Source organism: Rhyacophila brunnea, unplaced genomic scaffold (assembly GCF_057557595.1).
Source record: "Rhyacophila brunnea isolate RB1 unplaced genomic scaffold, BYU_Rbru_1.0 scaffold_24, whole genome shotgun sequence".
NCBI classification, from domain to species: domain Eukaryota; kingdom Metazoa; phylum Arthropoda; class Insecta; order Trichoptera; family Rhyacophilidae; genus Rhyacophila; species Rhyacophila brunnea.
Window position 1 is genome coordinate 27,070,274 of NW_028232904.1, and position 24,095 is coordinate 27,094,368.

Sequence of the window (24,095 nt, forward strand, 5' to 3'; positions counted from 1 at the left end):
AATAAAAATACCGAGTAGTGTGAGTAAATAAAATAAGAAATAAAATAAAATAACAAAGTAAAAGTAGATGGAAGCACACAGAGTGGACTTTGATAGACCCTATCTTAAAAATTTATAAAAACAACGTCCACCTAAATTCCCTTCACGTAAGTGGAATAAATCAATATCCGAAGCGATTTCATTAAACATGGTTATTGCCCTCCCAATTAGCATCCCTAATGGCAGGTTAGTTCTGCACCGTAGGAGAACAAACGACGGATGCCCTCGATTCCTAAGGTAATTATCAGAGACACATAAGCCAACACCACCAAGAATGGCAGAGTTCACATTTACGCCGCGTATAATTCTGAAAAAAATATTCAGCGTTTAAAGATACCTTCTACATTTTAAGCTACAGTATGTAAGCATCCCCAAGAGAAAATCAGACGGATAGAGCCACGGATAATACCCATACAGCCGAAAGTAAAGGAGTCTCAAAAAATTCTTTTGGACTCTCTCCACCATAAGGCCGTACTTCAACCACACCTTCAACTTTACACCGTGTAAATGTATTTTGATACATGACAAATAAACATCACTCAAGATTAACTCATCCATCTGAGTCTTATTACTGATATACAGCTTCCATTGGACCACGTGAAGGTCGAGGCCCGCTGATAAGGATTTCCGTTGCCGAAAATATAACAAGTGATTTAAGACGGTTTATTTTTTTAATATTAAAGTCTAATATATATTTATAACAAAAAATATATTTTTCATTGCAATGGTACTTATCTATTTATCAGGGTTATCAGGTCAGTTATCTACTTTCCTGGAAATTAAAATAAGAAATTCGATTGAAAAACAACAATAATTATTATCAGATTATTAAAATAATTACGTTCAAATATTTATAATATTACACAACAAATATAGATAAAGCAAGTTGAAAGATAAATCGTCACCTTACTATTAAGACCTCGTCAGTCCGATATTATGGAAAAATGAAGTTTGACAAAACTAAAAAAAAAATTAAATCATATCAAAACCTCGGTTCTCTAACTAGCATGCTGTCCATCGATTGACTAATTTTAAAAACTCGTAGGTCTCGTGGTTTCACACATGGAATTAAAACCTCGTATTTCACAACCAGTGTTAGCAGATTCATAGATTAGAGAGGTGTTTAAAATATTGTTTTTCTTACGTTTTTCCTTCCCCTCAACATTTTTCTCACACAGACTGACGAGGTTTTAATAGTAAGGTGACGAAATGTCTCATAAACAAAAGTAGTGATAAACTGCTTTGCCGAAAGAAATGCAATCCTCATTACTGGCACTCAAATAGAATCAACAACTACGTTTATCTTAGACAACAAATGCCAATTGACGTATGTAGTGTCCGGAAATGTGTACGTATACAGTTCGCCGTATCACACTTCGCCGTTAAATATTCTATCGGAAATATATGATCGTATTTTAAAGACCGTCCAACCTCTTTGGGTCGTATAGTACCGTAAAGCGGTGTGAATAAGGACGTTTTCAGATTTCAACATCAGTTGAAGCCCTATTCTGAATGACTGAAAAGCTAAATTCGCATTCGTGATTCAGCAGTGTGGTTTAGTGAATAGGAACACTCAATATTCACTCGCCATCGAAAATTATCAAAATTATGGTCTGTTCCTATTCACCAGCAAATCGGGGTCAATAGGAACGGGCAGTAAAAAATCGCAAACTTTATTAAAACACAAGAATAATAAAGAACTATTTATTTATAAAACAGAACCCGTATTATTTCTTTAATCAGTGGATTAGCTGGAACAAAATTATGTACATATTTAATTGTGTTGAGTTCATTTTTGGACATAGCCACGTTCGACAAAGTTTTAGGTTAGGTTAGGATCTAATAAAATTGGAACATTATTGTCTGCAATGCTCCACGAACAACGAGTATTTTTCATCTCAGTTCTAGAGGCTATCCATGGACTGAAACCGTATGCGGTTTAGATCCGTGTGTCATACTAAACTTATGATTTTTGTTCATGAAAATATATTTTCACTAAATTTGTGTAAGTGAATGGTATAAACGGATACGATCGGATGCTTATAATATACTTTGTGAAAATATATTTCCATGAATAGAAAAGATAAGCTGCTTAGTATGGCACACGGTTCGAAACCGCATACGGTTGCTGTCCATGGATGGCCTATTATAGAGATGACCGTATTGTATACGATATATAGTATTCTCTAGCAGGATACAAAATGGAGTGAGTTTTTCGAATTCAAATTGAAATTTATTTATTATGAATATATCGAGTGAGTAGGTTCCGCGAGAATTTACGGGTCCGTTATTACGCAGAGACTGATTTTTGTTCATTCGCAATAGGTTTTTATTGAACCCGTCATGATGGAAAAATGCTTACCTAAGTATCACATGCACTTGATGAGAAAATACATTTTAAATATAATAAACATTTAATAAATTTTGCTGAGGAAAACAAGGTGCTTATTAAGTAGAAATTGGATTGAGAGAAAAATGTATATAAACACAATTATTGTACTAAGCAATAATTAAATAAATAAATAAGTGAATAACATTATTTGAAAGCAATTGGTATGTCATGGATTCTGCACGTTCTCACGGAACCACCGATGGCAACACAATAATATATTATAAACTATTAATTGTAGATAAAAATATTTTTTTCATATTCAAATAAATAATGGTCTTATTTATTGAAGATTTTTTTAAAGAGCACCAGAACCCAATGGGTTAATTCATTATCGTTTTTTATAATAATTGATATAAACGAAAAAATAACGGATAAGAAAAGTTTATCAGTGGTTCACGTTACATTCAAATAGCAACACCGTTTTCTTTAATACTCCACTGCTTGAACGAGTCAATTTAAAACATTATAACCATGTTTCATTTCAGTTCAGTAATTTCTGTGCTCATTATCGCGATGATATTTTCAAGTGAAATAAAGTCGTTGTTTGGTGGTGAAATTGGTTGTAAACATTATGTAGAAAATTTATGGGTGATCTGTAGAACGACAAAAACCGACGGATATAACATGTTTGATGCCAACAGTCTTTCAAATATTACTAATGTTGGGTCGGTCAAATATCTTACATCTAGTGAATGTAGATTATACGATATTGACTACAGTATTTTCATATCTTTGCCAAACCTAATGTATTTGCATATGGAGGATAATTTCCTGCGTGATTTTTCACCTTCGATTGATAGTATGCCCACTTTATCAATTCTTTCTTTAACAGGAAATATGCTAACGTCGTTCGATTCTCACGCATGGCTTGAATCCCATCCGAATAGAAACAACATTTTCCTTCACCTATCTCAGAACCTTTTATCTATCAATACAAAATCTGATATATTTAAAAATGTGGGTTTTCTGGCCGAATTAGAGATATCCAATAACGTTGCTGTTTCCGTTGATAGTATTCCCTGTGTCGAATCATTGATAGTCTCTAGAAACAACAATTTGTCTCTAGTTGCTGAATCCGGTGACATACAACAGTGTGCAATCTGCAATAAAACTCTTAATTTGGACATGTCTCATAACAATATTGCAATCATTCCGGAAAGATTATTATCATGTGCGGTTCGAGTTGAGGAAATCGATATTTCCAAAAACTTCATAACACATTTATTAGACACTACTTTCGAAATGAATATAATTTTGAGACATCTCGATGCATCTCACAACATGTTTGAATCGTTACCGTATAACATTTTTTTTTAAAACACAGCTTTAATGTTTCTAGATCTATCACACAACCGACTGTCATCATTACCTGCTGACATATTCTTATCGCTAAAAGAATTGCATTGTCTGTATTTATCAAATAACAATATCGTCTCATTACCGGATACGATATTCTATGGATTGATAGCATTGAGAGTTGTAGACCTTTCCGAAAACTCATTGCGCACTATCTCACCCTCATTACCACATGAAAATAATCTTAGATATTTGAATTTGTCTCATAATCTATTAAGCAGCAGAGACATTGTCACCCTTACTTCAGTGAGATCTCTTATCGACCTCGATCTATCCTTCAACAATATTGATAAAGTACCAACAGAAATTTTCCAGTATCCCTTTATCCAGCATCTCTCATTGAGATGCAATTTACTAAGTTGGTTGCCGCTAGACACCTTCGAAGTAAATCTACCAAATCTCAATGTGGATCTCCGGAATAATCCCTGGAGGTGCGGCTGCTTTAAAGAAATAGTCACCGGAGTAGAACGATCAGGCGCCACGTACGTTGGAAATAATTTTACTGATGGCAAAACTCCTGTTTGTATCATGGTGGAAGGTTTACAATGCGAAAGATCGCCTCTACCTATCGTCGCATACGTTTTTTGGAATATTCAACTGGGCGATTCAGCTTGCGGGTAAGTCATATTGAATGTGATAAATAACTTCTTTTATGCTAAACTTTTAACAATCCAGACTTGAAGGCTGAAGCATAAGTCAGGCTGTTTATGGTGCGTAGAGTTACCAGTTGAAAAAATTGAATAGAGGACAAATTACTTAAAATGGAGAACATTATCGATAGTAGATTGATACAGATATGAAATAAACTTAAATTATCTATTAAAGTAGGAATACATGGACATCATTTTTAAGTCGAAGAGAGGACATGTCCTTTTTTGGATACCATTTGGTAACCCTAATAATTGTTCGGTTGTTATAGTCGATTTCACAATTCAAATTTATTTTATTTTTGCAGACATGGAAGCAATGTAAATTGTAGTTTACATATTAATTAATTTTATCTGCCGATTTATTTAACTGTTTCTTTTATTCAACGAATAATATACAAGATTTAAGAATGAACCATTATAATTATTGAACATACATAATTTTGAAAACACTTATGAGAAAATATAGCCAATAGAGAAAATCAAACTCTACCATAACTCAATTTAGAGAGTGCTTATGGCCAATAGTTTAAGTTTCTCGCAATTAAGCATGGCATTCGTAGTATAGTAATAATTTACAGGAAGCGAAACCCAAGATAAGTAGGTTTGATTCCTGCCGGGTTTCTTCCTTTTTTCGAAAAAGATGTTCATGAGTGTTTTCAAAATTATGATGTTATAATATGATCATAATATGATGATAGTTTTCTGTTTATTTTAATTACTGATCCTTATTCTTTCTTTTATAGGAAGAGATGGAGAGGCTTTTGAAGAAGAAGAAGAGATCCATCCTGCGCTGCCACTCTACTGATGTTAATGTTATTTCTATTTCTTCTCTGAGTATCCAGTCCTTTCATCATCGTCAACATTTTAGATCATAGTGCAACGTAATGTTTTTCTGTCCTGGAGACTTATAAACAATAATATAGTCAGCAGACCCTGAGTGAAAAATGAGTGTTGTGTTATCGATGATGACAAATATAATCAATTATATATTATAAACATTTAATTTGTTTCAAAGTATAAGCCTAACTAGTCATTATAATATTTTTAACTACCTAATTAAATGTTGCCTTTTTTCCAGCTAGAGACTAAATTAGGTAATATATTATTATTATGTAGATTTAAACTGACATATGTTTTAGGTTTGTTAAATGAAATCGATGTTTTTTTTAAATATAAAATAAGTATGTCTGTACTTATGTGTAGTTTTTTTGAATTTTAATAAATGCTGAAAATTTCAAGTGAAATGTGTTCAATTTCTCACACAATGTTCACATTTTTGAAGATAAAAAATAATTTATTGGCATTGACAAACTTGTTTCATTGCTTTATTTTGAATTATATACAATTACTAGCTGACCCGGCAAACGTTGTTCTGCCATATAAATTATTTCTAGTCAGGGCTCGAAATGAACCGGAACGCACCAGAGCGCCGTTCCTATTCGTGAAATCGGTAAAATTTTCGCTCCGTTTCGTGGAATAGATAATTTGACCGTCTGAGCTAGATAGGCCATATAATAGAAAATCTAACACTTATTTTTATGAAAAAAACACATAAACTTTGATAACTTTACTATGTAAAAATCTTCAGAAAACTGTCGAGCGCTCCGGTTCGTAAATTTTTCCATTTCGAGCGCTGTTTCTAGTGAATATTTTGGTTGTTAAATAAAAAATAACGAATGTATCGTAAGTGTGTGGGGATGGGATCTATGACAGAAAGAGGAATAGAGCGCTGTAGACGATGACCGCCGATAAAAACAAAAAAACATCAACCATTCATTTTCTCAATTCAAAATGAGTAATGATGTTCATAATGAATGAATTACCTGTGACATGATCTCGTTGTTTAATGTTTATGCAATATCCGTCTTGTCCCTTCCAGAAAATTAGCGGATATTGGAGAGCGTCGTATGAACGGTGTGTGTCAGCGATGAACTCCAGATTATTGTTTCTTCTTCGAATCACGATTTTTCGCGTCGATGTGCGGTCGCCAACCATGATTCCAGCAATGTCGTCAACAACAGTCGCATTGAATCGACGTACGTGCTCTCCAGCTGGTGTTTTATCAGGATTGATGACAATAGCGTGATTGTCACTTTGCAATTCGTGCATGTGTGCTTTGAAGAATTTCAATAATTCATTGTGCTCATTCAACAGGGCGTCCAGTTCGCCAACGATGCGCCTGGTATTAGGCGAATTGAGGCTATTGTAGCCGCAACGTGCATCCACATGATTGATGTCCTCACCGCTGCACCCATGAAGTAGATTTGTAAAAATGTATGTGGTTCGTTTGGCATTGGCAGCAATGAGCCTACTTTGTGGTATACTTGGCCTTTGATTTTGAATGTAGAATAGAATTGTTGACCATTTGCCGCAGTATTGTGAACTATTTCTATTGCTCCGGACGAAGTCATTTGGAAGCATGAATTGAATGTGCGAATGGACTTCAGGAACAGGTTTGAATCTGGAACCGTGCCGATGAGCAAGCCGTTCAATGGTTCTGGTGGTATCTCAATTTCTGGTAGTTGCACTTTTCCTGATGCGCAACACATCCCGGCTGACTCGTGTTTGAATTTGAGCGCATGACAATGGGGATATTCTTTGTCCATAGCACCAATCAGCATTTTCGGATGAGCGGAATATTCAATATCTGGCTCGTACTCGAATGCGAGACGAAGGAACGAAGCGGATGTAAATGTTCGATGTACTTGTTGGCGTTGTCGGTCATTTGCTCTGCGTGTGTTAACTACAAACCGGCGCGTTTGGCTCCGTTCCAATTGGCGTTGTTGATTTCGTTCAGCTCGTGCCTCTTGTGATTGAGATGCACGCAATTGCGACATGCTTACACGCACGTTTTTGTTATCTTGTTGGATTTGTTCGTCTGTTTTTTATGCTCTACTATTTTGCATGTTTGTTGCTTTGTTCGTTCGACGGCCCAAATGGCTCCCCTTGCGTCTTGCTGGCATTGTGCACTGTAATACACGCACATAAAAATAGATAAATTAAAATAAATCGTACAAAATTTTGCACGCACTGCGTTGTGATATGCCGAATAAAATGTCAAAATGACGCGACGCTTCTCTTGAATTGTTCTCGGACGTAGCGCCATCTGTCATTCAACAACATAAATAATTTCCTTCTGTTTGAAATACGAACGACTGTTAAATTTGTTCATACAAAAATAATAAAATCGCGATTAAAAAATGGGAGAGTGGGGGTAGGAGGGTGAAAATTTGGAATTATAGGTATTTTTTATGCCAAATAATAAAAAAAATACAAAAAAAAAATTGTCAAAAAAATAAAAGAAAATTTTTCTGGATAGAGATACCCTAATCACCTAGCGGTATGAAATATACTTGTTGACCTATTCTCATACCTAACAAATATACATAAAAAAAATCATAAAAATCGGTCGAGCCATTTCGGAGGAGTTCGACCACAAACATCGTGACACGAGATTTTTATATATATAGAGATTTATGTTCCCAATATTTTAGTTTTACTTTTTTATTTACCCTTAATATGCCAAATAAGTTTTAAAAGCATTATTCATTTTTGATAATGCGAAATCATTAATTTATCTCATAATTTGTTTCGATGACATATTTTAAGCAACAACACCCCCGGTCTCATGTTGTGATGATATTACCTTATATATTGTTTAGTAGTGGCAGGAGAACTTAAAACAAACACTAGAATATAATATCTATATTTGGACACGTAGTTTTTCAGATTTATACGCAGTGTAAATGAGAACACTGCAATTCTTGCTAGAATTGACACATGTGTCCCTGATAACTGTCTTAGAAATCGGGAGCATCAGATGTTTGTTCTGCCAAGGTGCAGAGTGAATCCGCCATTGGTGATGCCAATTGGGAAGGCAGCAACTCTGTTCAACCTAATTGCTTAGTATGTTGACGTATTCGACCCACATGAGGATGAGTATAAGTGGGTGGTGTTTTGTAAATTCTTAAGCTCATTCGGTGTACTTCCTTGTATCTATGTTTGTATTTAATATTTCAACTGTTTTTCTACCACTACATATATACCTACTGTTTAAATACTATTTATTTGTTTTTAAATATTGTGAACGTGTTAAATTTATGCAATGTTCAAAAAAATATTTCAAGTTCTATATGTAAAAAGAAATAAATTTTAATTTTAATTTGAAAAGAAACGCTTTTAACTGAAGAAATGTTCCGTGAATAGAAATTCCATTTAAATAATTTTTATTTTTTATTTTGTATAAATTATACAAAAATGTTTTGTTGAAATTATAATAATTACCAATTTAGTATTTGGAAAATAGTTTTATGAATTTATATTAATAATAAAGTGTGAAACAAAAGTCCTCACGCAATGTCTTGAACCAGCGTCCATCATTTAGTGACCTGCGCAAAACAAATTCGTCGGAATCGGATGGATACAGGGTCAAGTCCAGTTAAATTTCCTGTGTTTTATAAAGAATGTAAATTCCCAAATTTTGTCAAATAAAAAACAAAGCAGCTTATCAAATACACAAAAATTTCAATCATACACATAGGTATTGTTTTCAACATTTATTGGTTATCCAAAGTGTGTCTAACATCTCATTGCGATTTCGCATCTAACATGTAGAACAGGTGATCAACCGTTTCACAAGCAGCAAATTTACTGAATATTTTCCAACACTCTCAGGAATTTCTTGAAGAAGACATTCACATCGTAGAATTTTCCGGTAAGTTTTGTAATATATATGTAGGAGTGGTCGATGGTGTGGTAGAAACAAGACGATCGTGGTCATTCATGATGATGGAGAAGTGAGAGTTTATTTATGGTTACATAAAGTACGAGAGTACAATCGGTACAATATAACACAGGTAATGAGTAATGTGTTATGAGAAGGCTTTCGACAGTCCGCACCGCCCCTCCCTCTGGACGATACTGGGAGCATACGGGATCCCTCCCAAGATCACTGCCATAATCAAAAGCCTGCACGAGAATAGCGAATGCTGTGTTAGAATTGGAGACACTGTCACGGAATGGTTCGGGGTCACGACCGGAGTCAGACAGGGTTGTGTCCTTGCACCGTTTCTCTTCATCATTCTCTTTGACTTCATACTACGGAAGTCAATACCACCTGACCGAGGCATACCTGTTACCCCCACGGTGAAGCTATGTGACCTAGAATACGCCGATGACGCTGTCCTATTCGACAACTCAATCTAGGGCATTCAAGAGACAATCGACAGGTTGCATAACAACTCCTCTCGCGTTATTTTGAAAACCGATGCGAAGAAAACCAATGTCTTGTGTAATAGCACCTGTCCTGATCCAGATTTCCCTCTGATTAGCGACGGACAAAACATCGAGAGCGTCGACAGCTTCCTGGGGGTACACATCACGGGAGATGGCATTTTGCAGAAAGAGCTCGCTATCCGAATGGGAATGGCTGGAGCAACATTCAACTCGATGCGGAATGTCTGGGACTCACGATTGTACTCGGTCAAAACCAAATGCCGCCTATTCGACGCTTGCATTCTGACGGTGCTGCTTTACGGTAGCGAATCATGGCACCTTACGAAGGCTCAGAGCAACCGTATACTGAGCTTCGAAAACAGATGTTTGCGACGAATACAGGGTGTGCGGTGGTATGACTTTAGGAGCAACGAGGAGATAAGAGAACGCACCAAGCAGCCTCTCATCACGCTGAAAGTGAAGAGGCGACGTTGGACCTGGCTCGGCCACGTGCTGCGGATGCCAGAAGAGAACTTCAACCTGGCTTGCCTGTTCTTCAAGCCGACCGGATTCCGGCGTCCTGGAAGGCCGCTAAATACAATCTACAGAGTGTATACGGTGGATCTACGGGATGCTGGTTTGACCTGGAACGAAGCAAGAAGACTGGCGAGCGACAGGGATTCTCGGAGGCGCCGCGTGGTGTCCATATGCTCCAGTTAAGGGGCAGATATGGCAAAAGAAGAAGAAGAAGAAGAAATGTTATATTCCAAGGCACTAAGTTCTCTAGCAAGATATAAGTTTATCAAGTGAATATTACGGAGAGACTGACTGTTTCCTCCCGACAGTATTTTATTAAACCCCTCACGATGGAAAATGCTTACCTCAATATCTCAGGCATTTGGTGAAAAAATATAATAAATGTTTAATATATATATCACTAAGGCGGCTCTCTTGGTGCAGTGGGTAAGGCGCTGGCCTTCCAGCCGAGAGCTCTTGGTTTGATTCCCGGTAATGACAAAAATAATATTTATGTGTTTTTCTCAAAGCCTGGATTTTTGCGATTGTACAAAATTACTAACAACCACCTTGTACGAAAAAGCAAGGACATGGTTATTAAAAATTCTAAAAATATATATATATATATTACTAAGGTAAACAAAGTGCTAACTAAGTGGTAATTCGACTGTGTGTAAAATGTATACAAAGAATTTGCAAAATTTAATGAATAAATGAATAACATCAATTTGAAAGGGATTCGTATGTCATAGGTTTTGCTGACACTGTTCAGTTGTCACAAAACCATTGATAGCCACATATACAACGGTTTTGTGATCAAAATTAATTGAAAAATACTGTATCATTACTCTAACTGGCAACGCTATATATAGAGCTCAACTTTGTCGATATTAGTTTTCATAATTTATCAAAGAAAAATAAGATTATAATAAACACATTCAAAAAACAACACTCCAGAGGTTGTTAATTATTTTCCAAATTATACCACTCTGAACATGCCATTTTTTATACCAAACCTGGTGTATGTACTTATCTACATAATAAATTATTGATATCAATGCTAAATTAAGACAATCTTATGACCTTTTAACTCCTTCAGTAGCAGAAATTAATGTACTTATTTGGAAGCAAACGACAGGCAAAAAAAAACAAAACAGTTTATCAAATACATTTTAATTTCAATCATACACATTGTTTTCTGATCAATTACAAAAAATTATTGGTTATCCAAAGTTTGTCTCTCTCACCCCATTGCAATTTCGAATCTCAGCTGTAGGTATAGCAGATTAACGCACGTTTTACATGTAGCGATTTTTATGAATATTTCCCAACACTTTCAGGAATTTCTTGAATAAGACATTCACATATCAGAATTTCCCGGTTTGTTCCTCTAAGAGTTACGTGACTAAAATAAATTGGGAAATACTGTATTAGACTATCAGTAAACTATATTAAAACTGCTATAATATGAGCTCTACTAAAAATCGGACCCTTTTCCGATAATATTTTACATAATTATTGATAAAAAATATAAGAATTCAATAAACATATTATTCAAAAACAGAACACTGATTATACCATGTTATAGTCTATATTGTAAGCTATCTACATCAGGGTTTCCCAAACTGTGTTCCGCCGAACCTAAATAGGTGTCTTGCGACAATTTGGAAAGGTTTTATATACTTTTGCAATATTTTCTAAAAACTAGTAAGGACGATTCTTGGGTTCGGAATCCATTTTCCATGACAGCTAAGCCAGTACGCTTAAGCGCAGGTAACTATGAAAATCTTATTGATTTAATTAGTGACTCTGATTTGAATATTAGACTTTAAATGATTTCTGGGCGAGTCAGTCAGAAGAGTACCCCAATTTTTCAAAACAAGCTATTATTAATTGTTATTATGGCCCACACAAGGGGGGGGGGGCTGACAGGGCCTTAGCGTGAGGGCACGGGCTCTGGGTGGGCCCGGCGTGACGGGTTATCAGATAATTAAGATACACAAGATACACAGCACAAATTTGCTTTAATAATTACAAAAAAGTCGCCTGTTATACTTCATGACTATTAACATTTGTTAATTTTAAATTATATGATGGAACGATGTAATTTTTGTGAAATGAAAGTAGATGTATTAAAAATAGAAAAAAATAATTAATAATACACTGAATAAGGGCTCTTAATTTGAGCTGTAACAAAACTTGAAAAATGTTAATGTGATGTGTTACACTGCCTTGAACACTAAAGATAGGTAGGGGGGCCGCTAAAGATCATAGCCTGAGGGCCCGCTTCAGGATGTGGGGGGCATGATTGTTTTACTTCCGTTTTCTACTACCTATTTATCCGAAGCGGGATTTTCTATTTATGCTGCAACGAAGTCAAAGTGCAGGAACAGGCTGCACGCCACACCAGATATTAGAATGCAACGTACCAATATTGTGCCTGATATCAAGAAGATATGCAATTCAAGGACTCAAAATTATCAAAGTCATTACCTAAGTGCTTTATTTATTCATATTTTTATGTTGTTAATATTATATTCTAGTTGTATATTTAAAAATATGTAATTACTAAATAATGTGTTTTCAATATAATAAGCTAAGTGTTCCGTTAAAATTTCCAGGTTTGCAAAGTGTTCCATTGCAGAAAAAGTTTGGGAAACCCTGATCTACATGATTAAATATTGATAGTAATGCTAAAAAAAGACAAACTTTTGAGCTTTTAACACTTTCAATATCAAAAACTAATGTACATAATCTACGGAAGCAATCGAGAGTACGCTATGTGAAAGATGACGTCAATCTTCTGAAATGCCAACTGGCTGGACATGTCACTCGTGAAATGATAATCGCCGGACATTTTTCAATCCTACTATGGCATATACCTAGGTTCTCAATGGTTTTCTTATTCTTCAAATTGACGTCAAGCATGGAGTGCTTTCTGAATCTCCTCACCACTCATTATTCGTGAATTTGTTCAAAATAAGTATTATGGCCTATTAGTGATAATCCAATGCGCCACATGACATAATAATTAAAAGTATCTATTACCTATATCTGGCATATTACGTTATATAAATAGTGAATGTAAATTAAATGATGAAAAAGTTAAAAATAGTCGTCATTTCGAATGCAATTTTGGATGTATGTGATGAAGAGATAAACTGAAGTATGAAGACTGGTAGCTGCTGGCGGAGATGGCGCGTTTATTTTGACAGATTGACGGGCACAGTTATACAGTTATACAATAGTACAATATAACAGATAGGTAGGTATTATTTTCTACGTTTGTAATAATTATTGTGAACAATTTTATTAAAATGCTAGTTTCTATACTTATAGTTTTTCAATTTTAAAAAAGTCTAGCATTTTATTTTGCCATCTAGCTTGTTTTCTTACCATATCTAGCATATTTTTGTGAATGACAGGCAATACTGATAACTGTATTTATCTTTCGTTTTGGTGACGTTAGTTTTCTCTTTACGATGCTAATAAATTCCGTCCGTTCCGGTGATGTCACTTTGGGTTACCGTACGACAGTGATTTCCAAACTGGGAGGCGCGGAGTATTGCAAAGGGAGGCGCGAAAATTTTAACACCAATGTAGCCACAGGTTTGCAGTTTGCAAATGCATAGTTTATAACACACATCACACATTTATTCTAATAGTTTAAAAAGTCAACTGCGGCGCTACTTTGTTTCAGGACTATTACATATTTTAAATAAGTGGTTGTGCGTTGCAATTTGATGTGATACCTATATTATGTTGATTGCAATACTTAAATGATAACTCCCGTGTATAATTAAGGAAACACTACTTTAGAGAATTACACTGCAATTAACCTCAGCGATAGGTAGGTGGGCCCACCAACAATCCTAACTTGGGGGCCTGCTTCAGGATGTGGAGCCCATGATAGAATCTATTTGTCAATGAACGATGAGTTTGGATTGACTACTATTGAAAAGGAAAAAAATGATTGAATTATCATGCGATAATTCATTGAAACAAAAGCCCTAGTTCATTTTTGTTTGAACTGAAGTGAAGAATATTATAATACTTTGTCAATAAAAACAATGCAAGTTGTAAGTAAAGTACTGCTAGTTACCATTGATTCGTAACATCATATTTATCCGAAACGGGATTTTTTGCATCAGCTGCTGCAATGATATCATCGATCCCGTTTAGTAGAAAGAGATCACTTTGTGCTAACAAACAAGCACATGCATCGCATGAAAAATAAATAAATTTAAAAAGGGTGGGAATTAATCGCACATTGCAATAATAAAAATTCACAAAAAAAAATAACTTTAACATTCGGAAAGTAGTTTTCACATATTATATTAAATGATTTCACAAATAAATAGATGAAATCACATAAAATAATTTGTTTCACAAAACAAAAATCATGAATCACTCATTGTAAGTATAAATTCACTCAATTTTGACAACTGCACACATTTGTAAAATTGTTTTCACAGATAAATAATATATCGCACAAAGAAAAGGAAGAAATTCACAAATGTCAAACTAATAATTGTAGCGGCAATACAATTTATTAGAAGGCAATCGCAAAAATGATGCTTAGGTGTCAATATAATTAATGTTTAACGCAGTAATATAAATAGGTATATATTCATACTGCTATCATTTTATATATTATATGATGTAAATCTACAACCAAATAACATCACCTAGGTAGGTATATCTTTTTTGGTTCATCGATATAAATTTTGGTAAATGTCGCGCAGATGCCGTCATGAGATTGTATAACTACCTACCTATCTTTTTTGAACCAAACCTAACATAACCTAACCTAATCTGACTTGACCTGACCTAACCTAATGTCACGCACTGATTTTTCCGCCCCTGTGGGGGGGCGCTCTCATAGGGAGTAGTGCCTCCCAGCCGCTCGGTCTGACCCTGGTAGTCAATGTGCCGCCGGTGGAATGATTACGACCCTCGACAAAGCTGAACCAAAACAGACAATATTTCATATATGTACAAGTCCCGCAGTTTGCTCTGGCAGGTCCCACTACTTCTCAGGGTGAACTGTGGAAGAATAAGTCGGTCACAGACCATGTATATATAAGGTGAAAGGTCATATTATTAAAATTGGATTAAATATATATTTGGATAAAGGGGTTAATCAAGTTAGATTAAAGGTAATATAAGATTTGATTTGTAATTGTAATATGTAATGTAAATTGTAATATAATAGATAAATTGATGTAAACATGCAAGGGTTAACGAGATAATAAAGGGGGACATATGGATGGGCGTTAGTGGTATATAGTAATTAAGGAATTAATGTAATTAAAGTAATATTAATATTAATCATATTATGTACATCGATATCGCTATATGTTTGGTTGATAGACTGACATCCGTCAACCTCATATAAATGTGTAGCATATGGCGGTATCGGTGATCGGTGAATTGGTAAGAAATACGACCACCCCTAACAGATAAAAATGCAAGATTATTAAATCCAAAATCAGTCTGTTTTGTCACTTGTGGGTTCCGGGAGTCGCTTCTGCGACGGCTTGTTGTCCCGGGACCCTCACGATCTCGTCTGCATAACTAATTAGAAATAATTAAGTTAATGTTAAATAATTAGTTAATAATAATCAAGCTAATTTTAAAATAATTAAATAATAATATTCGAATTAATTTTTACTTAATCAGTAATAAATGTGGTTATTTTTGTGACTTCAGATATTAGTTGACTCTTGTTTATTGAGACTTCGAACTGTGAACTTCGAATATTAATTGATTTGACTTTTCTTTTTTTTTTACTAATTGTGGTGTATGGATAATAACAATAAATCGAGTTTCTTTTAATTATTATAAACTTTGGGACTTTCGATACCAATGTGAATGATACCTTTTGACTATAATCCTTGATGAAGGAATGTCATAAGGCCAAACATATTCTAATAACAATAAAATACGAGTTCTGAAGATTTCATCTGGTGTTTAATTTACTTTGTGCCCCGTGACTTCTTGGTTACTCCACGTCCATGCGGTTCCTGCCTGTTCTTCCACATTAATGAACCTCTACTTCCAAGTGCCTGAGCTAGTCAGGAAGTCGGAGGCCTTCACTAACCTAACCTAACCGAACCTAACCTAACCTAACCTAACCTAACCTAACCTAACCTAACCTAACCTAACCTAACCTAACCTTTTTTTTTTTTTGCGGCGGGGGGAAATCTTCTTAAGACACCACCAGCAGTCAGCGGCGACTGACTGGTAGTAGTGTGGGATTCTTACCCACTAAAACCCCCCTCCTCTTCCCAGCTGCCCTCCCGGAATCCGCTTTTATGCATTGCTTCAGGAGGGCAGCTATGACCTTGCATTATATTATGCCGCTACTCTTTCTCCCCTCGCCGGGATCTTTCCTCCTCTTCCTTGCTCTGCATCACTGACGATGCAAACTCCACCCACGCCGACCATGATGCAGCGTTTTCCAGCATGGAAGGAACCATTTTTGTCAGCGTCATTGCTTCCTCGCCGACTTTGATTTTAAGACTGTTTCTGGCTTCCTCCCATGCAGGGCATGCAAACAGGGTGTGTTCGGCGTCATCTTTAATGCTTCCGCAGTGGTGGCACTCGCAGGTCACTTCTTTCCCTATTTTGTGAAGATAACTTTCAAAGTAACCGTGCCCTGTGAGAAGCTGCGTAAGGTGGTAACACAGCTTGCCGTGTTTCCGCTGACACCAAGCCATGAGCTCACCAATGAGCCGATGCGTCCACCGGTCTTTTGCGGAAGCGTCCCACCTTTCTTGCCATTTTTGCATCGTCAGTTCCCTGGCATCGACTCTTTTCTGCCCATTGTACACTGCCTGCCTTTCGGCAGCGAGCAGGTCAATGGGCGGGATGGCAGTCAGAACCAGTATGGCATCTCCCGAGACCGTGCGGTATGTTGAGGCGACTTTCAGTGCGCTTCGTCTTTTGCACCCTTGCCAGGGTGAGTTTTGTCCGTTCTTTTTTGGTGGCGTCGGCCCATATTGGGGCACCGTACAGTAGGACAGAGTGGACCACCTCGGAGTAGAGCTTCCGTCTTTTATGTTTTGGTCCACCGGTGTTGGGCATCAGCCTGGCAAGGTCTTCTGATATGGCAGTCGCTTTTGAGGCCGCCTTTTCAACGTGCTCGGTGAACCGCTACTTGTCGTCGATCTGCACTCCAAGGTACCGCAGTGACCTGGAAAACGGCACCACAAAGTTGTCGACTTCAAGTTTGGGTGGCAACAGTTTCCTTCGCCTGGTGAAGAAAACGGCTTCCGTTTTGTGGACTGCGAGCTGCAACCCGTTGCTGTCCAGCCATCCCTTAACCCGCCTGATGGCTTCTTCTCCGGCGAGACGTAGGGATTCTGTCCTCTTGGCTGTGACGAGGATTGCCACATCGTCAGCGAAGGCCACCAGGCGCGCTTCTTTGGGCATGTTCACCTTCAGCAGGCCATCGTACATTGCATTCCACAGGGCTGGCCCAAGAACTGAGCCCTGTGGAACACCCGCTGATACACTTCGCTGGCACTTCTTGCCACTGCATTCGTATTCAAAAACTCTCTCGGAGAAGTAGCTCTCAATTATTCTTATGAGGTTTGATGAGACGTCAATTTCAACTAGGGACCTGAGGGTTTTTTCCCAGTTCACCGTGTTAAAGGCGTTTTTGACGTCGAGCGTGACCAGCAGAGCGTGCTTGCTGGCCTTCACGCTTCCCTGCCAGGCAAGACAAATCGTTGAGACGACTTGCGCTATCGCATCGATGGTGGAACGCCCAGGCCGGAATCCATACTGGCTGTTCGATAGCCCTTTCTCGTCATTTTCCAGTGAATTCTGGAGGCGCTGCAGGATCAATCTTTCGAAAAGCTTTCCGGCTCCATCCAGCATACAAAGTGGCCTATACGAAGAAGGGCCGCTGGGCGTCGCTTTGCTTTTCGGTATAAGAACAAGTTTTTGCCTCTTTCAGGGTGAAGCAAAGGTTTCCTCGAGCAAGCACGTGTAAAAAACTACCAGCAACAGTGCAGGATTGGTCTGTGCGATCCTTTTAATGACCGCATTTGGGACACAGTCTGGTCCTGGCACTTTTGCGGTCTTGATGCGCTCAGCTGCTGCTAGCAGTTCTGCCTCGAAGAATGGTGAGACGGTTTCGTCCATCGTCGTCTGCAAGTGAACTTGCTCTCTTGCAGGGTGGTGTGGGAACAGGCCATTTATAACTGACTCCAGATTAGCTGGAATCTCCAGGTAGGGATCCGCAACTGCCGTCCGGAGCTTCTTCCTCACAATTTTGTATGGCATTCCCCAGGGATCTTCGTTGACCGAAGTGCAGAGCTCAGCCCAGCATCTTGCCTTGCGCTTTCCTTGTGTCCTGATAAATTTGTTGGTAGTCGTTGTTTCTGGGCTTTCGCTGTGCTCGGCGTCTAGAGTAAAGGCACTCGCGACGGAGGTCAGCAATAGTGTCGGTCCACCAGTAGACTGGCCTTCGCTGGTTTTTTTGGCTTCGTCTTACCATTGAGGCATCGCAGCTTTGTTTCAAGAGTCTGTTTAGGGAGCGAACAGCATCCTCAGTTCCAGCACCACCATCAATTGTGTCCATCACTGTTTTCCTTCCCTCAGCAACGGCCTCATCAAGAGCTGTCAAGTTGAGCTTTTGGACCCCCCAGCCAGAGTTGGCGGGATACGGCTGGGGTCTGGTGGCGTGTGCCCCCGCTTCGAAGCTGATGTAGCGGTGGTCACTGTGGGAGTATGTCTCGAGGACCTGCCAGTTTCTGATTCCTCCCACGACTTCTTCGTCTGCGAACGTGACATCGATGACTGAGCCACTGCCGCCCCGAACAAAGGTGAGGCTGCTTCCTACATTTGCTACATGTAGATGCAGATGAGACGCCAATTCAGAGAGCAAGAATCCTCTTCTATCTGTTTTAGAAGAACCCCATTCTGGAGCTTTCGCGTTGAAATCTCCAGCGAGAATCACAGGTAGGGATGATGTTTTCACATCGTCTTCGAGACGATTGAGATCGCTCGTGAACTCTGCAATAAAAGAGTTGGGGGAGAAGTAGCAGCTGTATATTCTGAGGGCCTGAAGTGCCACCCATGTCCAGATGCCTACACTGTCAGTACCGAAGGCAGTTACGCGCAACCTAACCTAACCTAACCTAACCCAACCTAACCTAACCTAACTTAATCTACCTACCCTAACCAAATATTATCTAATATAATTTTAGTTTGTGATAATGATGCATCAAAATGTATGAGCATTTCAAATTTTAAATTAACAATTATTGGATCGAAAAACCTATGTGCCGACAGAAAAATATTTATAGGTACCTATTTATTATAATTGTCTAGATGGAATAAACTGTTTTAGTAAAAAAAAATCATAAAAGCTCATGACGGCATCTGCGGCACATTTACCTTAGTATTAATAAACGTCACTTTTTAAATAGGTACTTATAGTATTATTTATATTGTTTAAAATCATTAAACCTAATTTTCTTAGTGTTTGTATTATTTTACGATGAATTAGTTACAATAGTATATTGATACGTGAAGACTACTTTTTCTTTAGTGCAAATCGATCATTTGAGTGTTGTAGTTGATTTGTGAATATCATCCATTTCCGATGTGACGAACATCTTTTTAAATGTTGTCAGCGCTTTGTGAAAACAGTCTATTCAATTGTGCGAATATATATTCCCCATTTAAAAATGAATATAATATAAGTAGTAAAACCTTGTTTATTTTGATAACTATTTTTTTTTCATTTTTGTATAACTTAGTAGGTACATTGTTGGCTATTTAATGAAATAAATGGGGGAAGCGCCAAGATTTATTTTTTTAAAAGGGAGGCCTATTAACATAACCATAACCATGGAAACCACTACCGTACGAGATTTACAATATTACAGTAGATAAAACGTAAAAAATGCCTGTTTTTGCTACATAAATAAGTCTAATAAGGTTTTGTCATCATTATTTTCTATTTATTTTAACTAGAAAACGTTAAAAAATGCCTTTAAACTTAATTATTATAATCAAACGAGTATTTTATATATTTTACGCCGAATGTTCGCAATTGACTATTACATGAAATGGACAAAATTTTGCCTAATTCATGTAATAGTCAAGCCCGTTGCCTTATTCATAAATTATGTAAATAATCTTCAGAGTGCGTGAATTCGCCAGGGTATGGAATTCTTAAACTGTCAACATAACAGTAGAAAAGTAAATTTAATACGGATGGTTTAATTAGTTATAATTAGACATATTATAATATTATTATTATTAGGTAAGGTTAGGTTAGGTTTTGTAATTCTGAATTCAATTGAATGTCCATTTTGAGGTTAGCTAACAAGTGTCAACAAACTATCAAATCATACTATACAAACAAACAAACAAACCATAACACGATTGATACCCAAGCACGAATCAAATAGGGAAAATACCTTTTAATAAAATTCTTCCGTTATCATATTATTATAGTTCTAGATTTTTTTGGGCATAGTAAATGGATATGAACGTCATTGTAGTTATTGATTGGTATATTTTTATATAATCAATGACATTTGACACATTTGGTTAGTTTGATTAGTTGCAAAAAACACCACCGGAGCGCGACCATCTATTTTGCCCAATGGCCGAACTAGGCAGAAAAATTACTACTAAATTCACGCACTTGGCAGATATTTTGCCTAATTCATGAATAAGGCAACGGGCTTGCATTTTTTCATGATTGAGGAAAAACTTTGCCTATTTTATGAAGTAGTCAATTTCGCACATTCGGCGTAACATATATATTTTTACAGTGAATAATTATTCATAATACTATCTTTTCATTATACTATCTTAATCTAACGTCTTATTTTCATATCAGCTCTTTATCGCATATACTTTAAATCTAACTCTTTTGTCCGTAATGAAATGTTACACTCAATATGCAAGTTGTATTTTTTGTAATTTATGACAACTAAATGAAATCTTAACGATATCTATCAATTATAATAATATGTATGGATAATGCTATCGATTTTGAAAATAATAACATTTTAATTCATCATCATCATCAGCCTGAATCTATCCACTGCTGGATGAAGGCCACTTCAAGCTGCTTCCACTTCTCTCGGTCCTGTGCATTGCATTGCCACGTACTTCCGCAGAACTTTATCATTTCATCGATCTAGCGGCCTCTAGGTCTACCTTGCAGACGTTTCGTACTTCTTGGATACCACTGGATGACTAGATTTGTCCAACGATTGTCTCTTCTTCGAGCTATGTGTCCAGCCCATCTCCATTTAAGGCTTTTGATAAACTCTATTACATCGGAAACCCTTGTCTGCTTCCTTATCCACTCATTCCTCTTTTTTTCCTTTCGCGTTATGCCAAGCACGCACCTCTCTATACCACGTTGTGCTACTCTAAGTTTCTGGATCTCTCTTTTACTTAGGGTCCATCTTTCACACGCATATGTGATCACGGGAAGCACACACTGGTTGAACACTTTGCGCTTTAGGCACAGTGGAAGGTCACTTTTGAAGATAATATTCAGGCGGCCAAAGGCACTCCGGCTTAGCTTTACTCTGCAAACAATTTCATCAAATATACATCCATATATAGACACTTGTTGTCCCAGATAGATGTAGCTTTTCACCTGTTCGAGCTGAGTGCCATTGATGAGGATCACTTTTTCGCCTGCAAAGCAGTTGAACATGACATTTTAATTAAGTAGATGTAATTTTGACGATTTTATCCGAAATATGTAGATGACGAAGTGTATATTAACTGAAATATCTGCAGTTTATTGGGTTATCTAACCTTAGATGAGATTACAGTAATGGGAGTGTTAACCGACTTCCGAGGTCAAGTGTGCTATGTATCCATAACTCCTTTCTCTATAATATCTCCTCAGTGACAATAAATTGTCTTTTGTTTAATTCATTGACACCCTAAGTTACTAATTATGTACCATTGTTAAGAATATTCGATCAGTGTGACTTCGACTATTGCAATGTACCTACTCAATATTATATTATTGATCAACCCTAATTTATCCACCCTATCTGGCTGTGTTACTACACACATATAAATCCTTGAACAAGAACTAAGCGTTACTAATATGACTTACTTACTATTTCATATGTATGGTATTGTAAATGATTGTAATATCATTCAATTCGGACTATTTAACTTGTTCAAACTTAACTCAGCTCTACTCTCTGAGTTGTTTCACTGCGGATCGAACACTCCTGAGTTGTTCCCCTTTATTTTTACAAATCAAATCAAATCAAATTTATTTATTTTACATATAATGAACACAACAAATTATGAATTCAAAGCGTTCACGACATGACATAAAATAAGTGTTAATAATTTAAAAAATAAAAATACCGAGAAGTGTGAGTAAATAAAATGAGAAATAAAATAAAATAACAAAGTAAAAGTAGATGGAAGCACACAGAGTGAACTTTGATAGACCCTATCTTAAAAAATTATAAAACAACGTCCACCTAAATTCACCCTCACATAAGTGGAATATATCAATATCCGAAGCGACTTCATTAAACATGGTTATTGCCCTCCCAATTGGCATCCCTAATGGCAGGTTAGTTCTGCAACGTGGGAGAACAAACAACGGATGCCCTCGATTCCTAGGGTAATTATCAGATACACACAAGCCAACACCACCAAGAATGGCAGAGTTCACATTTACGCCGCGTATAAGTCGTAAAAAATATGTAGCTAAATAAAGATCCCTTCTAAATTTTAAGCTACAATATGTAAGCATCCCCAAGAGAAAATCAGTCGGATAGAGCCACGGATAATATCCATACAGCCGAAAGTAAAGGAGTCTCAAAAATTTCTTTTGGACTCTCTCCACCATAAGACCGTACTTCAACCATACCTTCAACTTTACACCGTGTAAATGTATTTTGATACATGACAAATAAACATCACTGAAGATTAACTCATCTATCTGAGTCTTATTACTGATATACAGCTTCCATTGGACCACGTGAAGGTCGAGACCCGCTGATAAGGTATTCCGTTGCCGAAAATATAACAAGTGATTTAAGACGGTTTATTTTTTTTAATATTAAAATCAAATACCTATATATTTATAATAAATATGTATTTTTCATTGCAATGGTACTTATTTATTTAACAGGGTTATCATTGTCAGCTATCTACTTTCAGTATCAGTGTAATCCGTGTCAGTTATCTACTTTCCTGGAAATTACGCATTAATTAAAATAAGAAATTCAAATATGCGTCGAAAAACAACAATAATAATTATCAGATTATTATAATAATCACGTTCAAATATTAATAATATTACGCAACAAATATAGATAAAGCAGGTTGAAAGATAAATCGTCACCTTACTATTGAGACCTCGTAAGTCCGATATTATGGAAAAATGAAGATTGTTTGACAAAATTAAAAAAAAACATTTTAAATAATATCAAAACCTCGGTTCTCTAACTAGCATGCTGTCCATCGATCGACTAATTTTAAAAACTCGTAGGTCTCGTGGTTTCAAACATGGAATTAAAACCTCGTATTTCACAACCAGTGTAAGGACGTTTTCAGATTTCAAAATCAATTAAAACCCTATTCTGTATGACTGAAAAGCTAAATTCACTTGCCAAAACTTGTGTATGTGATTCAGCAGTGTGGTTTGGTGAATGGGAACACTCAATATTCACTCGCCGTCGAATATTTTCCAAAAATTTTGGTCTGTTCCTATTCACCAGCAAAACGGAGTCAATAGGAACGGGCAGTCAAAAATCGAAAATTTTATTAAAACACAAGATTAAATAAAGAACTATTTATTTAAAAAACAGAAACCGTGTTATTTATTCAATCAGTGGATTAGCTGAAACAAAATTATGTACATATTTAATTGTGTTGAGTTCATTTTTGGACATAGCCAC

At 36.6% G+C, this 24,095-nt stretch overlaps 1 protein-coding gene and 1 long non-coding RNA gene across 2 annotated transcripts; one reads left to right on the forward strand and one right to left on the reverse strand.

Moving 5' to 3' along the window:
* Nucleotides 1–3,233: 3,233 nt before the first annotated feature.
* Nucleotides 3,234–5,785, forward strand: LOC147069259 (uncharacterized). The gene is made up of 2 exons (XR_015071242.1): nucleotides 3,234–4,404; nucleotides 5,181–5,785. It is a non-coding gene; the product is annotated as an uncharacterized LOC147069259 (long non-coding RNA).
* Nucleotides 5,786–18,496: 12,711 nt separating this feature from the next.
* Nucleotides 18,497–20,886, reverse strand: LOC147069260 (uncharacterized). The gene is made up of 2 exons (XM_085951645.1): nucleotides 20,877–20,886; nucleotides 18,497–19,194 (listed from the first exon to the last, which is right to left on the reverse strand). Exons 1-2 carry the CDS (start codon nucleotides 20,884–20,886, stop codon nucleotides 18,497–18,499), a joined length of 708 nt encoding a protein of 235 aa, XP_085807771.1.
* Nucleotides 20,887–24,095: the final 3,209 nt, after the last annotated feature.